We start from the raw sequence: 14,434 nt of genomic DNA, 5'->3' as shown, positions 1-14,434 counted from the left end.
GAAAGGGACAGAGAGGAAATGACAGGTCGAGGAACCTGCTGAGGCTGACAGTTCACACGTGAGGCGAGTCCGCTTACACTTCTCTTTTGAGCCACAATGAGCATCTTTGTAAAGAATTACTGTTTTTTTCAAAAAAGCTAAAGTCAGTCGTAATTTCATGCCGTTTGTCATGTGGGAGCTTGTCATCTAGAATCCTTACTGGACACGTTTCCTGAACAAAGCTTGATAAATCAAGTGTGGTCTGACACATGCCTGGGAACCAGAAGTCCTCACCGTGGAGTCTGGGTCTTACACTTGAATCCTGTGTCGCCTGGGGCAGGTCATTTAACATCTTACCTCCCTGGGGCCGTCTGTAAGGGCTGAGCGCTAGGAGGACGGCTGGCCGAGAGCTGCGAGGATGGATTTGGAGCTCCAGGTTACCGACAGAGAGCATGAGTTTGGTCCTGGGACTCCAGTTTCTGAAACTGAAACACCAGAAGACTCTCCAGTTAGAACAAGAAGTGAGAAATCAGGGCAAACTCATCTCTACACTGGAATTGCAGATTGAAGATCTCCAACAGATAAATCACGGCTTGGAAGAATACGTTAGGAAACTCCCGGAGAGTGAGGAGGTGGTAAGCAGTCAGACAATTTAACGAGCCACAATGAGCATCCTTGTAAAGAACTGATTAAAATTGACCAACTAGCAGAGCAACTAGAAAAAGAGAAAAGTTTTGTGGTGGATGCCCTCAACAAGGAACCTGAAGGAGCAAAGCATTTGAAGGACATTTAGAAGCAGCTTGAGGGATACGGGGTGGCTGCAGCTTAACTGGAGACTGTGCGCCTGCTCCCGGCACAGCACAAGCGGTCAGCTTGAAAAACTTGAAGTGTAGCTGACCTGAAATATTATGTCCACGGAGCACTGAAGAAGCCACAGGGAGACTGGTTGAATTCACTTGCCAACAAAATAATATAATAGTATTGGAAGATACAATAAAAAATCTTTGCTTTTCTCTCTGTGAAAACGGACAGTTCATGGTTCAGGCTGTTGCTATTGTGAGTGGGTGGTGAGTGGCCCCGGCTAAACTCGGGGGGGGGGGGCAGCCAGAGCTCTCCTCGGCTGCTCTGCGGGGGACCCGGAGGGTCAGTGTGTGCAGTCCTCTAGGAGGCGAGCGAGGCGCTGAAATACTCACATCCTAGCCCATGGAGAAGGGCCACTGGCCATTCCACTCCACTACAGGCTTCAGAACGGGCTCAGGAAGATAATGAGCAGGTGTCTCTAACAGCCTCCCCTCTTCCCACGGACTGTCGGATGAGTGCCATTTCCGTCGTTGCTACATGTGTGAAAGGTTTACCCTCAGTGATCATTGCTGATTAAAATTTGTTTCAAATGGTAAATCAAACTGCTAATTATGGTGCATTCTCTTAACTCTCTCACAGCAAAACCCTAGAAGATCGGCTGAAACTTGAAGCAAAAAATGGGACGTTGAATGTCTCCGACACCACAGTTGGCAGCAAGCAGCTGACATTCACCTTAAAGAGGGTGAGTCGTTTTCTAATGCTCCTTCCCGGCGCACTAACACCGGCGTGCAGCGTGCCGTGGGAGCCCTCGCCGGCGTCCCCGCGCCTCTCCTGTGGGGCACGCCTGTGGGCGTCCTCCCCGGGCCAGGGCCTCGAGGGCTGAGGGCACCTGCGCGCCTTCGGCAGAGCCGGGCGATTTCCCAGGGTCCTAGGGACCCGAGGTTGGCACTGCTGGTTTCTGGCCAGTGGGCACCCGAGAGTCGCCGTGTAGAGCAGCAGTCCTGGCACCCGAGGCCGTGGGGAAGGGGGGGTGAGGGAGCCGTTGGTGACGGCACCGTGCAGCTGCCCAGGAGTCGGAGTTCAGAGGGGACTGGCTGCCGGGGTCCTGTTCTCACGGTTCCTGAGCGCCTTTCCTCAGGCTCACAGGCCTGGCACCTGTCAGAGGAGGAACAGGTGCTTCCATGTTTGCTGTAACTAATGAGTAAAACTATATGGTTTTACTTTTCCAACATTTTTTTCTCATTCAGTACATTTCCCTTAATAATTTTGTTACCAAGTGGGAAAGAGTGTCAAAGATTCTACCTCTGGTTTTTAAAAAGTGAGATGTAGTTCAGATTCCTTCACATTCACCCTTTTAAAGTACGCAGTTCAGGGTTGACACTGTAATCACCACCATTACCTGGTTCTAGCACACCCTCATCACCCCAGAAGGAAACTCATTTCCCCCGTTTTCCCGGCCTGGGCAGCCACCGGTCTGTTCCTGCCTGTGGACTTGTCTGTTCGGACGTTTCCTATAAAGGGAACCACACGGTGCTTCCCCTTGCGCCGGCTGCGCTCGCTCACCAGCCTTCAGGGGGAGGCCACGCGGCAGCTGGATCAGAACTCCTTTCCTTTCAGGGCTGAGTAACACTTCATCGTGCGGAGAACATGTTGCGCTTGTTCACCCGTCTGTTGACGGACATTCAGGCTGTTCCCCTGTCCTGGCTGTTAGGAATATGCTGCCGTGGGACAGGGACAGTGGGCCTTGTCCTGCTGCTGCAGCCAGGGCCGAGTTTGTCAGGGCAGAGTCTGGTGCCAGACCGTGTGCCCTGGGCGGCTGGGCTGGGCTGGGCTGGGCTGGGCTGTGAGTGGTGGCCGTGCTGTGGGCATTCCGGTGGTGACAAGGAGGTGTGGGCATTTTCTTTCTCTTTCCCTCTCATTTAATTTTCTCCTTTAGTCTGAGCAGCAGAAGAAGCAGCAGGAGGCCGAGAAAATGCACCGACAGGAGAGGAAAGCGCTGCGTCGCCCGGCCGGCCACCTCAAGTCCAGGCGCAAGCGAGGGCGGCCCTTTCCCTGAGAGGACGGACCGCACGGACTCGGGAGCTCCGTCCTCCGCTGGTCATCGGGAGCACTCGGTGTCCACTCCCGCCTCCAGGGTCAAGACGGGCAAGCTGTCCCGACGCCTTCGGGTCAGAGCGGCGTGCCCAGGCCGCAAAAGGTGTGCTCCTCCCCCTGAAGATCGTCCTTTTCCCGGGTTTCATCCAGTGGACCAGGTGGTTGGTTTTTCACCTTGTGACACGTGAGCCATGACCGGGGCGTCCTGTGCTGACAGTGAAGGCTGAGCCTGTCCCCGAGCTTCCTCCCAGGCCGCCTCTCACAGTGCACCGCCCGGAGCACGCGTGGCTCAGCTCCTGTGCAGCCTTGGTCGTGTGTGTGTGTGTGTGTGTGTGTGTGTGTTTGTGTGCTCATGTGTGTATGTGTGTGCATGTATACATGTGTGTGAGTATGCTGGTAGGTGTGCTGCTGGTCTATATATCAGTTTGGGATTTTTAAAAAAAATATTTTTATACCAAGAAAATATAAAGTAATGGTAATAACCTAAAACAAGAAATAAAAGCGACTGGGTGTTCTTTTATACTCAGCTCAAGATTACATTCAGACTTTTTTATGTTTCTCACCTGCACAGAGAGAAACTGGCTGGAGAAAACATTTATAAAAATAAATACGCGCGTTTGAACAGCTTCTTTAAAAAGACCTTTCCTTGAGCTCATTTGAAAATTGACTTTGGTTTCCTTAGTTTCTCGGGTGTTAGTGTGATTCTGTGCCACTGGAGTGGCAACTGGGGAGCAGATGATAGGCTCTAACTGGGAAGCTGTAGGCTGTCCATTAGCATAACAGGCTGCGAAGCTGTAGCTGCCTCAGCGCCTGGAACCAGGTCCCCATTCAGTCCCGCCTGTGTCTCTGCTCTCCTTGCCTCCTCCGTCTGGTCCCGCTCAGACCTCCCCTCTCTCTTTCCGGTCCTGTCTCTGCTCTTCTGTGCAGATGGCTTGCTCCACAGGCAGGGGCAGTGTGGCTCCCACATCCACATCTGTGGCCTGAGGCATAGATTTTTTCCACAAAGTGTATGTCAGTGTCTGCGGATGTGTGTGTGTGTGTTGTGTGTGCACACGCAGAGACGGTCACCAGAAAGACCCTTGTCCCAGCTTGTGTCGGGGTGCCCGCGGCCTCCGCCCACCCCGTGCCTGGTGCTGGCTGCTTTCCTCCTTCAGCTTCTTGTCCCCTCCCCGCCCCTCATGCACCTCCTCTCCCAAAGGACGGGCTTCAGCTCCCGGCTTCCTTCGCCTCCCCCGGCTGCCTTCAGGCCGAGGCTCAGGCTCGCAGTGAGAGGACTCTGGCCGGGGCTTCCCTGGGCTCGGCTCTTCCACTCCTGGGCCTGTTCCCAGGCCCCTTCCCTTCCTGAGGCACCTCCGCAGGTGTGGGAGCCTGTGTGCCCTGGTGCTGGGCCCACAGAGAGCGCAGGCTGCAGAGGGACTGCATCTGCTCTGGAGTGAGGCCCTCCCAGGTCTGGGCCTCAGCACCGCCAGGTCCCGGGGGGCACGTCCATCTGGGGCGCTGGCAACAAGCAGCCTGGCCAACGGGGAGGCCCTGTGGCCGATCCGGTCTGTGTACTTTGCCTATTTATTTACCTTGAGTCTCACTTCCTCCCAGAAAATGAGCCTAACACTGGGCTTTGGCGAGGGCTAAAGGAAGTGCACTTGAGGGGAACACCTGGCACAGACTGAGGCTCACGGGAACGTGACACAGTGTCTCTCACCAGCCCCCCACCTCTGCACACGCCCCTCTCCACTCCCCTGTCCCTTACTGTGGAAGTTTGTCTAGAGCAGCGGTTCTCAACTTGTGGGTCGAGACCCCTTTGGGGGTCAAACGACCCTTTCACAGGGGTCGCCTAAGACCATCGGAAAACACATATATAATTACATATTGTTTTTGTGATTAATCACTGCTTTAATTATGTTCAATTTGTAACAATGAAAATATATCCTGCATATCAGATATTTACATGACGATTCATAACAGCAGCAACATTACAGTGATGAAGTAGCAACAAAAATAATTTTATGGTTGGGGGTCACCACCACATGAGGAACTGTGTTAAAGGGTCGAGGCATTAGGAAGGTTGAGAACCACTGTCCTAGAGCTTCTGTTCAGGGCACTCCTGAAAGGGCAGGCGCAGGGCCTGCTGGGACTCTGACATTTAGGAGAAGCCGGAGCCACGGCCGCAGGATCCCCTCTGGCCCTGCAGGGAGGGTGGAAATGCCTCGGGCTTCTGTGAAGTCTTCTGTTCTAACATGTACAAGCTCCATAGCCTCTCATTTCCTGTGTTTGCTGTAGCTTACTACTCGCCCTAGGACACCCCGTGTCTCCTGGGCCCCCAGGCTGTGTCAGGAGGGGACCTGGGACAGTGGCATTGAGGAAAGGCTTGGAAGCAGGAAGGGAAGTCGGCTGGGATGCCTGGGAGGAACATTCTGGGCAGAGATGCTGGAGAAGCCCCCAGAGGGCTTGTGAAACCGTCTGACTCAGTGGCTCCGAGGTGGGGCCAGAACTTTCTGTCATCACAGCCGCCACTGCTGACCTGGGCCCCGCTTTGAGGACCACTGAGCCAGAGCAGAGGCCTGGGGCGGGATTTTGCCTGGACGTTCAAGCAACAACCTGTTGGCCATGTCAGACTCTTGTGGTGGAGGCAGGAGCAGGTTGGTGCCAGCTGGTTCCCCCCACGGCCCCACCACTCCGGGAGCCAAGGCCCGTGGGTGTGGGCTCTGCAGGCTGAGTCCACGGGGAGTGGCAGGTCCCACCCTCTGGACCTCTGGCGCTGCCTCTCTTCCCTCGCGAATCCCGGCAGCGTCCTGGCCTGGCAGCCTTGTCTGCAGACAGACGGCAGCAGAGTCTGGAGCCCCAGACCACACTGTGGGAAACAGGCTGTCAGGGTGAGAGCTTTCAGAACCAGAGCGGGTCTCCTGAGTGGAGACGGAGGAAGGAAAAGGAGCAGGCCTGGCCTGGCCCAGACTTGCTGGCGGCTGAGCTGCTGCCAGTGGCCAGGCCATTTAATCCGTCCGTGCCTCGGTGTCTCCATCTGTAAAATGGGTTTAATAATCTCTGTTCCCTAAAGACTTCAGAGGATGGTTATAGAGCTTAATGAGTGAGGTGCATTAAACTCCTCAGAAGAAAGGTGTAACTAAGTATAACGCAGTATTATAATTAGTTCTCATGTTCTTTAAACCAGGTTGCATCTTGTTTTAATAGGGTTACCATGACAACAGGTTTATTTGAAAAACATGTAAAAAGGGCGTGGCTATAAATATCAATGATCAGTAAATGTTTTTTGCTTCTTTCTATTGTAATTAAGAACCTTTACCAATAGTCTTACACCGTCAGCCGGTGGTTACAGTGACATTAACTTCCGGGCAGCGTGCCTCTGCGCCAGGTCTGCGGCCCCAGTTCTTGCAGCGCCGAGCAGCACTTGACACGTGACTTTGAATGAACGGCCCCACCGTGCCTGGCACTCCACAGGTCCAGGCGGTGGTTTCTCTGATAAAATGGAGATATAGTCGCAGTCCTGTCGTTCCCCACCCACACTTTCACTCACCGCGGGTTCAGTTACCTGTGGTCCACCGGGGCCCAAAAATATGAAATGGAAAATTCCAGAAATAAAGCATGGATCAGTTTTACATTGTGCGCGTTCTGAGTGTCGAGATGAAATGTGTTTCCCCTCCATCCTGCCCAGGACTCGAGTCACCCCTTTGACCAGCGCCCCCACGGCTGTCACTGTGTCTCCCCCCCCCCAGGGCTCGTGTTACTTAGGGACGGCCCCAGAGCGCCAGGGCAGTGATGCGGCAACTGGGACAGGCCAGAGAGGAGCCCAGGCGCGCTTCCGCCGAGTGAGGCTTATCTGTGCAGGGAAACAGCATCTGTAGTGTTCGGTACCATCCGCGGTTCCAGGCACCCACTGGGGGTCTTGGAACGTATGCCCTGTGGAGAGGGGCACTTTTGTGTGGACGCTGGTTACATAGTCCGGGTTCTCCAGAGGACAGACCAGTAGAGAGAGAGAGAGAGATTTCCGACAAGGAATTGGCTGCATGCTAACAGAGGCCAAGTCCCGGGATGTGCAGGCAGCGGCTGGAGCCCAGGAGCCCAGGGTGTGGTTCCAGCCAGAACGCCGCGGCTCCAGGCCCGCGCAGAGCCCGAGGCCGCGTTCTCAGCCTGCCTGCTCCCACGCCGCCTCGGGGAAAAACGCTGGTCCTCCTTTCTTCCTGGAGAGCTGCACGGCAGGCCCCCCACGCAATTAGATGAAGAAACTCAACACTGAAACTGCCGGCTCACCCTTCGCCTGGGGAGTCCTCAGGCCTGGCCTCTGGTACAGGTGACAGGTGACATGCACACAGTGGGGGACCAGCCTGATTCTCGTGGGGCCAAGAGTGCTTTGAAAAAGGCATCGGAGTGGGAGTGGCCTACACCTTCGTGAACTTGATCAAATATGAGTTTCATCTATGGGTAACCATAGCAGCATCCTGGTCTGGGGGACCACACCCTCCAGACCTCCCACCTGAGAGCCCCAGGTGTCATGGGCTCAGGTAACCCTGAAAACCTGGAGCTGCCACATTCCTCTTTACCCCTTATTTATTTATTTATTTATTTGATTTCAGAGAGGAAAGGAGAGAGGAGAGAGAGAGAAACATCATTGATGAGAGAGAATCATGGATCGGCTGCCTATTGTACACCCGACACTGGGGATTGAGCCCGAACCCGGGCATGTGCCCTGACCAGGAATCGAACCCTGACCTCGTAGTTCATAGGTCAACACTCAACCACTGAGCCATGTTGGCCGGGCTCTTTACTTATTTTTAACTGTTGGAGGGCCTGTCTAGAAAGCAGCTTCTGGGAGCCCCACTGCTCCCTGCCCCGGCCGCCCTCCACCAGCCTGTGGTCCTGCTAAGACACTTGAGGCTGGGAGCCCAGGGATGGGACCAGGCCCCGAGAAGCCTTCTCCGGTTCCTTCCGCTCGCCGTGTTTGTGAAGGTCCCTGCAAGCACGACTGTGGAAACGTCCTGGAACAGGAAACGGTCCCAGCTGAGTGTCTGGCTACTGAGAGTCCAAAAACATGAAGAGCGTTTCCTTCGCGGTTGCCACGTGCGCAGGCCTGCCCGGATCCGCACATCCTGCGGTGACTCGGTCGGATTTCCCTCCGTCCCTGTCTCGCGGGATTGCGCACATGAACCAGGCCAGCCTCGCTCCATCGCGGCACCGCCTGCCCGGAGCCGACACTGGCCCCCTGAGCGGGCTTTGCTCTGTGGAGACCGCCATGCAGTAGATAAGTAACAGTGGCCTGACATGGGGGGCGGGGGGCTCTCTGTTTTATTTTAATTTTTTAAAATATATTTTTTTATTGATTTCAGAGAGGAAGGGAGAAGGAGAGACAGAAACATCAATGATGAGAGAGAATCATGGATCACCTGCCTCCTGCACGTCCCCTAATGGGGATCAAGCCTGCAACCTGGGAATCGAACCATGACCTCCTGGTTCATAGGTCAATACTCAACCACTGAGCCACACCAGCTGGGCAAGTTACTCTGTTTTAACCACCTTAAGTGCGCAGTTCCATGTGTAAGTACATCACATTGTTGCTCAAGTGTGGTGGGCACCCCGCTCTGACCATGCCCACGAGGAGAGCCACTGGGTGGAAGGAACATGGGCCTCCCACGCTCAGATTCCTCCTTCAGACCCTTGTGTGAGAGAAACAAGGCTGTTCCTTAGGCCCCTGGCATTTCTGGTTCTTGTTGCTGCAGCTTTGCCCGCAGCCTCGCCATCACGTGCCCTGCCAAGCTGGCGTCCTTGCAGCTTTGCCCACAGGGCCACACCGTGCCGTGTCTGTTGTGCTAGCGCCGTGCTCCACTGGACGCGCAGGGGCAGAGTCCTGTCTAGGAAGAGATGTGGACTGGGTGTGGCTGGCCCCCAGGTTCTGAACCGCAGGTGTCACTGGGTGTGGCCTCAGGTGGACGCTGAGGACAGGGGCCCTGCGAAGCCCAGCTCGCCTCCATGTTCACCGAGGGCCATGCCGCGGGTCTGTGTGCTCCTGTCTCCCCACATGCGAGCAAACTAGTTCTCCAGGCCTGGGCCGGTCTTGCTCGGCCGTGCACCCGGGGGCGCTGCTCCAGGCCGGGCAGCAGGAGGACAGGGAGGAGAGCCCCGGGGCCTGCGGTGGTCGGGCACATCGGCTGACGGGCTCTAACCACAGGGGTTGCACTTTCCTTGTCGTCTGAGGCCGAGTGGGCAGGACGGGGCTGAGCCAGTTCTGAGCTTCCAGGACCCTGCTAACTGCCCTTGTCTGGTTGCTGGGGCGTCACCTTGCAGAACGGCCCTGGGAGGGCCCCGGCGTGTCAACCGGCTCAGCTGTGGCGAAGCTCGGCTCCTGGGCATGATGAACTTCGGGTGCATCCGGTCGCATCTGATACCATCTGAGCGACTTTCCTGCCGTTTTCCCTGCTGGCTGTGCACCACGTGGGAATCTGGGTTTCAGGAACACGGGATAGAGTCTCGGGGTGCTGTGCCTCCCACAGCCCGGCGGTCCGGACCGAGAGCGGGGCACGCCCCGGCCAGGCCAGCTGGCCCCGTTTGCGGGGCTTTGTTGGGGTGGCCCTGGCCGGTCAGCACAGCTGGCCACTCCAGTGAGACCCGCGGCCTCAGCTGGGGGCCCTCAGGCTCGGCGGGGTGTGATTCTCCCCAGGCCCTCGGGAGACTGGAGGGAATGGTCTTGATGGATTGAGGCCTGAGAGGCTGGGAAAGAGGGTCCCCGTGTGAGAGGGCGCCTGAGCCCCCAAAGGTGGGCCTGAGCGGGCTGTGTGCACGGTGCAAGGGCCGTCAGCGCCGTGGGGTCTTGCGGGGTTGTGGGCAGCCCTCTGGGCTCTGCTTTGCTGGTGAGGGGAGTGTGTGTTGGGGGGGACAGCCCCCAGACCCCTGCGTAGCGGCATCCCATGTCAGGGAGGATGCGTGCAAGGCCTCTCTCCTGCGGCCTCATCCTGAGGGTGAGGCGGTGCGAGGTCAGCGAGGCCGAGGCCGCATTATTGCTTCCTGGGGTGCAGGCGGCTTCCTGCCCACGGTGAGCGGCCCCTCCCTGGAAAGGCTGCAGACGAGTATCCTGCACAGCTGGCTGGGAGGTTTCCTCATTGTTTGAAGAGCTCTCGGGAGTAAATATGGAAAAAGCCAGCGGGCGCCACAGGCCGCCTGAACCCGGGGTGTGCCGGGCCTGGGGGACCTGGCCTGCCCTGCCCCTGGCCCCCCTCCTCCTGGCAGGGATATGGGGGTACCCCCCACACACAGGGCCTCACAGGAGAAGGGTAGTGTCATTTCAGGGGTATGGGGATCCCCACTGCCCGCAGCAATGTGGGGGCCTAGAGAGCCGAGCCTTCCCTCGGGCGACCGGCTGGGGAGAGGGCTCTATTGCTGGAGGTGTGAAGAACCAGCCCCCTAGCCAACTGCCCTCACCTGCTCTCTTCCCTGGGGCGCCCTGCCCCCCCTCTCCCCCGGGCACCCCCCTGCCCTCAGCTCAGCTCAGCTGGGCACCACACATGGGGAGTCTCACTCGTCTGTGTCCTGCGGTCTGCGTTGCTGCCTTTACTTGTCCCTTCGTGAAGGTGGAGCAGGTTCACAGTTCACTGAAGGAACGCGTCAGAGAGGCGACAGCTGCCTGGACGGTGGCGAGTGCCTGCCGAAGGGTCTGTTCCACCAGGGGGGGCCCCCAGGAGAGCTACCCCCACCCGGGGTGGAAGGTATGGGAACAAGTGTCCTGAAGGCCTTGCAGCCACAACTGGGGGGTCTCTGTAACTAACAGGGACACACAGGCCAGTGTCGGGCCTGTCACCACCGGCGTGCCTGCGCCTCAGGGTGCTGATGCCCCAGGACTCCCCGCGCCCTCTCCCAGGGGGACACCCCCCAGCCTCCTGGAGCCCTGTGACCAGGCCTCTGTCCTGCACAAGGTGATGTGACAGTGACACGTGCCACCTCTGGGCGTGTGTTCCTCACGGAGCTGAGCGGAGCGGACATCCTCCCAGGTCCTGCCTCCTGCCCGCAGCTAGAAGCTCCACACCACGGCCAGCTCCCAGCAGCCACCTGGGCCGCAGGACCAGGGCTGCCCCCGGGACAGGCAGGTGCTGAGCGAGAATGCCAGCGGAGTGACTTGTGTGGCCAAGTGGCAGAGGCACCCCCGGCTTGATTTTCCTCGAGGGGGAGGCACGGTGTCGCCTCCAGTCCCCCTGGCGTCCAGCACACCGTAGTGTTGGATTTGACTCGCTCCGACCCTTTCAGATCCCGCTGCTCAGGGGGTACCTCGATCTCTCCAGCGACACTGCCCTTCAGCCTCTGCCAGCGGCCACTGCGGGCTCCCCCCTCCCTCCTGGGGATGCCCAGCTCACTGGTGACCCGGTTATGCCGAGAGGAGCCTGGCTTGTGCCACTTCTCAGAGCCGGTCTCTCCGGATGGGAAGCCTCGGGCGGAGGCCACGGGCGGGTCAGAGCCCAGGAGGGGAAAGGCCTCCGGAAGGAAGGGCTGGGGTCAGCCGTCCCGCGGGCAGGGTGCCGCGGCGAGCCCTCCCGGCAGAGCTGTGACCGCACCTGGCCTGCAGCACTGCGGGCTGGACCTTCCGCGGGAGAGACACAGCGCCAGGAGAGGGGGCAGTGTCAGGGCCACGCGGCCGACTTCCTGTGGGTGGAAAAGCAGCGGCTCTGACAGCACCGTTCCTTCCGGAGGGTTCTTCCCAGGGCCTGCTGGGCGGGCTGGGGGGAAGGAGCTTTCCCATTCTCTCCTGTGCCTCTCCGTGTTCTCTAGTTCTCAACTCCTACTTGCCTAATGCTGTCATTTAAGAGGAAACATTTGAAATAGATTCTTGGAAAAGAAACCATTAACGATTAAAGATAAAAACTCACTCAACCAATGTGGCTCCATCGTTGTCACCGCATGAACCAGGAGGTCATGGTTCGATTCCCAGTCAAGGCACATGCCTGGGTTGCAGGCTCCATCCCCAGTGTGGGGCGTGCAGGAGGCAGCTGATCAATGGTTCTCTCATCATTGATGTTTCTATTTCTCCCTCTCCCTGCCTCTCTGAAATCAACAAAATAAATAAATAAATAAATATATATATATCTTGCACTCAATTGCACTAGAAGCAGCAATCACGTTCTTAGAATTATTTTCTGAAGGGACAGCGTGTGTGTGTCGGGGGTGGGGGGGTGTGGGGGTGTGGGTGTGTGTGTGTGTGGGTGTGGAGTACCTGCTGGGTGTAGAGAAAGCCTCACAACGTGGAACACTTGCTTTGTTTGCCTTCCGCTCCTGGCTCCCTAAGTCCTCCGCCACCCGATCCCTGTGGGTCCCTTCGCTCCCGGCTCATGGCCAAGGCGAGGTCTTGTTCTTATGAAGCCAGCAACTTCTGGCCATTGCCCTGGGCTGGTCTTCACCTTCCTCTGATGAAAGCAGTGAGTTCTCTGGGCCACGATCTTGGTAACCTGATCCCGGTTCTTTCTCCTTTTTCAGAGAATTCCACGTAACACGCAGCCCCAGTAGCTCACCAAGCTGTTCAATAACACATTGTTCCCAAGAGGCCGTTTCCAGTCGGGAAGTGCCTTCTCGCGTCCGTCCTGCAGCGACTCGTGAATAAAAGGAGTCCTTTGTGCCCGTCGCTATTGAGACAAGATCTTCTCCAGGTCGGTAACAATGTCCCCAGTGTGGTAGCCATGTCCCATGTGGTCACAATGTCCCCAGTTGGTAACCATGGCCCTGGTGTAACCCAACTGCGTAGCCGCATTCCTCTGAGTGATTTGTTCTCATGATTGATCACATTTCACTGCTGTTTTCTAGGCATTGCTAATACTATTTGGTGGCTAAGGAGTATATCCTGGCGTATTTCCATCTTCTGTTCCATTATCTAATTCATTTTAGCCTCGTGAATTTTTTCTATTAAAAGATAAACCCCGGCCCTGGCCGGTTTGGCTCAGTGGATGAAGCGTCGGCCTGCAGACCCAAGGGTCCGGGGTTCGATTCTGGTCAAAGTTATGTACCGTGGTCACAGCCTCCTCCCCGGCCCTCCGCCTGGTCAGGGCGCATGCAGAAGGCAAACAATTGATGTGTTTCTCTCACATCGATGTTTCTCTCGGTCTTTCCCTCTCTCTTCCACTCTCTAAAAATCAATGGGAAAATATTCTTGGGTGAGGATTAAAAAGTTTTAAAAAAAAATGATAAACCTGCCCTGGCCAGTGTTGCTCACCTGGTTAGCATGAGCTGTCAGGTGGGGCTGCTCCCCCCCCCCCCCCCACACACACACCCATGAAAAGCAAGATGCTTTAGTCAGGGCACCCCAAGGGTTTGGAGGCTGGTCCAGGGGTGGACACGGGCCGTGGGTGCAGAAACACTGGGAATGCACGGCGCTCGGGGCCTGAGGGTGCTGAGCGAGGGTTTCTGAGCGATGGCGGGGACGGCGGAGGGTGTGTGGTGAGCAGGGGGCTTATTCTCCCCCTTACGTCTTGTGCTGGGGTCTTGTTGAGGAAGCGTTTCCCAACCCCTGGGAAGTGGACCCTTTACTGCGCTTCCCTCTGTTGGGTTGGTGAGGGCCTCTCCCGTGTGCTGCGGGGGGGTGGGGGGGGGGGGGCCGTCCCGCTGTGTGTGCATAGGAGCCAGTTGTTACCCCCTTTACAACACGCCGCTCCTCCCTCGTTCCTGTGGGGCCGCCTTTACTGAGGAGCAGGCCCCCCAATATCCGTGGAGCCGTTCTGAGCTGCCTGTCTGCCCCCCGGCTGTCCGTCTGCTCCTGGAGGCACCGCGTTCCTGTCTGTGACTTTGTGCTCACGGAGCCTGTCGTGGACTCGCTGGGTGTGAGCTGGTCCTGTGCCGGCTCTGCCCCTGGAGAGGAGGCCTGGGAGGAACCCCGAGCCCTGTCCTCGCGACCCCCCACTCCTCTGAGGCCCGAGCCCCTGGCCTGACCGGATCCTCGGGGGCATGGGTGGGGGGTGGTTCACCCACTCAGTCCTGAGAGGTGAGGAGATGACGGCACTCTCATCGGAAGACCACGCCCAGGTTCCAGGTGCCGCGTGGCCTCGCTGCAGGAGCAACGCTCCCCAGTTTAAGAAACATTTTCCAGACACACTATCAGAGATCAAAGCTGCACTCCAGAGACGGGCTTTCCAAACAACCAGGTTTGATGGGTTGGTGTCAGGAGCCAGGCTAGAGGGGAGGGGGAGCCTCGAGGGGAGGGGAGCCTGGAAGGGAGGGGAGCCAGCATCTTCAACAGCGAGCAGCAGCCAGACAGGAGGCCCCTCTATCTTGGCCCCGGGCACTGTGATGCCAAATATGAAATGCCAGCCCAGCCGCTGACGGCAGGGTGGAGGGCGTACTTGCTTGGGTGGCTGTGGCCACTCAGCCCGCAGCACACTCTGGGAGCAAGCTGTTCCCACGCGGGGACGGACGCCCGTGAGGGATGACGATGGAGAAGGCAAAGTCCAGGGGTCGGGCTGCTGCTGGCGGCCCTCGTCCGGGGCAGTGGCTGTGAGCTCAGGAGACCGGCATGTCCTCGCTCCCTCTGGGGCTCGCCCGGGGCCTCTCAGTGCCCCTGGCAGGTGACTCACAGGCGTCAGATCCA

The 14,434-nt window shown here is 57.6% G+C and overlaps 1 protein-coding gene and 1 long non-coding RNA gene across 4 annotated transcripts in view; one reads left to right on the top strand and one right to left on the bottom strand.

The window, feature by feature from the left end:
- NOL10 (nucleolar protein 10) overlaps positions 1–14,434 on the top strand; it is an 82,622-nt gene that overhangs the window by 50,955 nt on the left and 17,233 nt on the right. For 2 of the 3 annotated variants that reach the window (XR_011473131.1, XR_011473132.1), the window contains exons 20-22: positions 1,420–1,522; positions 2,717–2,977; positions 12,337–12,506. Coding sequence is in view for 1 of the 3 variants with exons in the window: in XM_070428676.1 (XP_070284777.1) it covers positions 1,420–1,522; positions 2,717–2,836 (223 nt within the window). In the remaining 2 variants the exon portion in view is untranslated. Of the gene's footprint in view, positions 1–1,419; positions 1,523–2,716; positions 6,481–12,336; positions 12,507–14,434 lie in introns of those variants that run through there. The other variant, XM_070428676.1, reaches the window with a different exon arrangement.
- LOC139019691 (uncharacterized) lies at positions 10,363–12,740 on the bottom strand. The gene is made up of 3 exons (XR_011473133.1): positions 12,077–12,740; positions 11,733–11,907; positions 10,363–11,508 (listed from the first exon to the last, which is right to left on the bottom strand). It is a non-coding gene; the product is annotated as an uncharacterized lncRNA (long non-coding RNA).

Source organism: Myotis yumanensis, unplaced genomic scaffold (assembly GCF_028538775.1).
Source record: "Myotis yumanensis isolate MYYU_CA2020_CCGP unplaced genomic scaffold, mMyoYum1.0.hap1 SCAF_11, whole genome shotgun sequence".
In the NCBI taxonomy this organism is placed as follows: domain Eukaryota; kingdom Metazoa; phylum Chordata; class Mammalia; order Chiroptera; family Vespertilionidae; genus Myotis; species Myotis yumanensis.
Note: the sequence above shows the minus strand (reverse complement) of the source record. Positions and strands in the feature narration are given on the sequence as shown.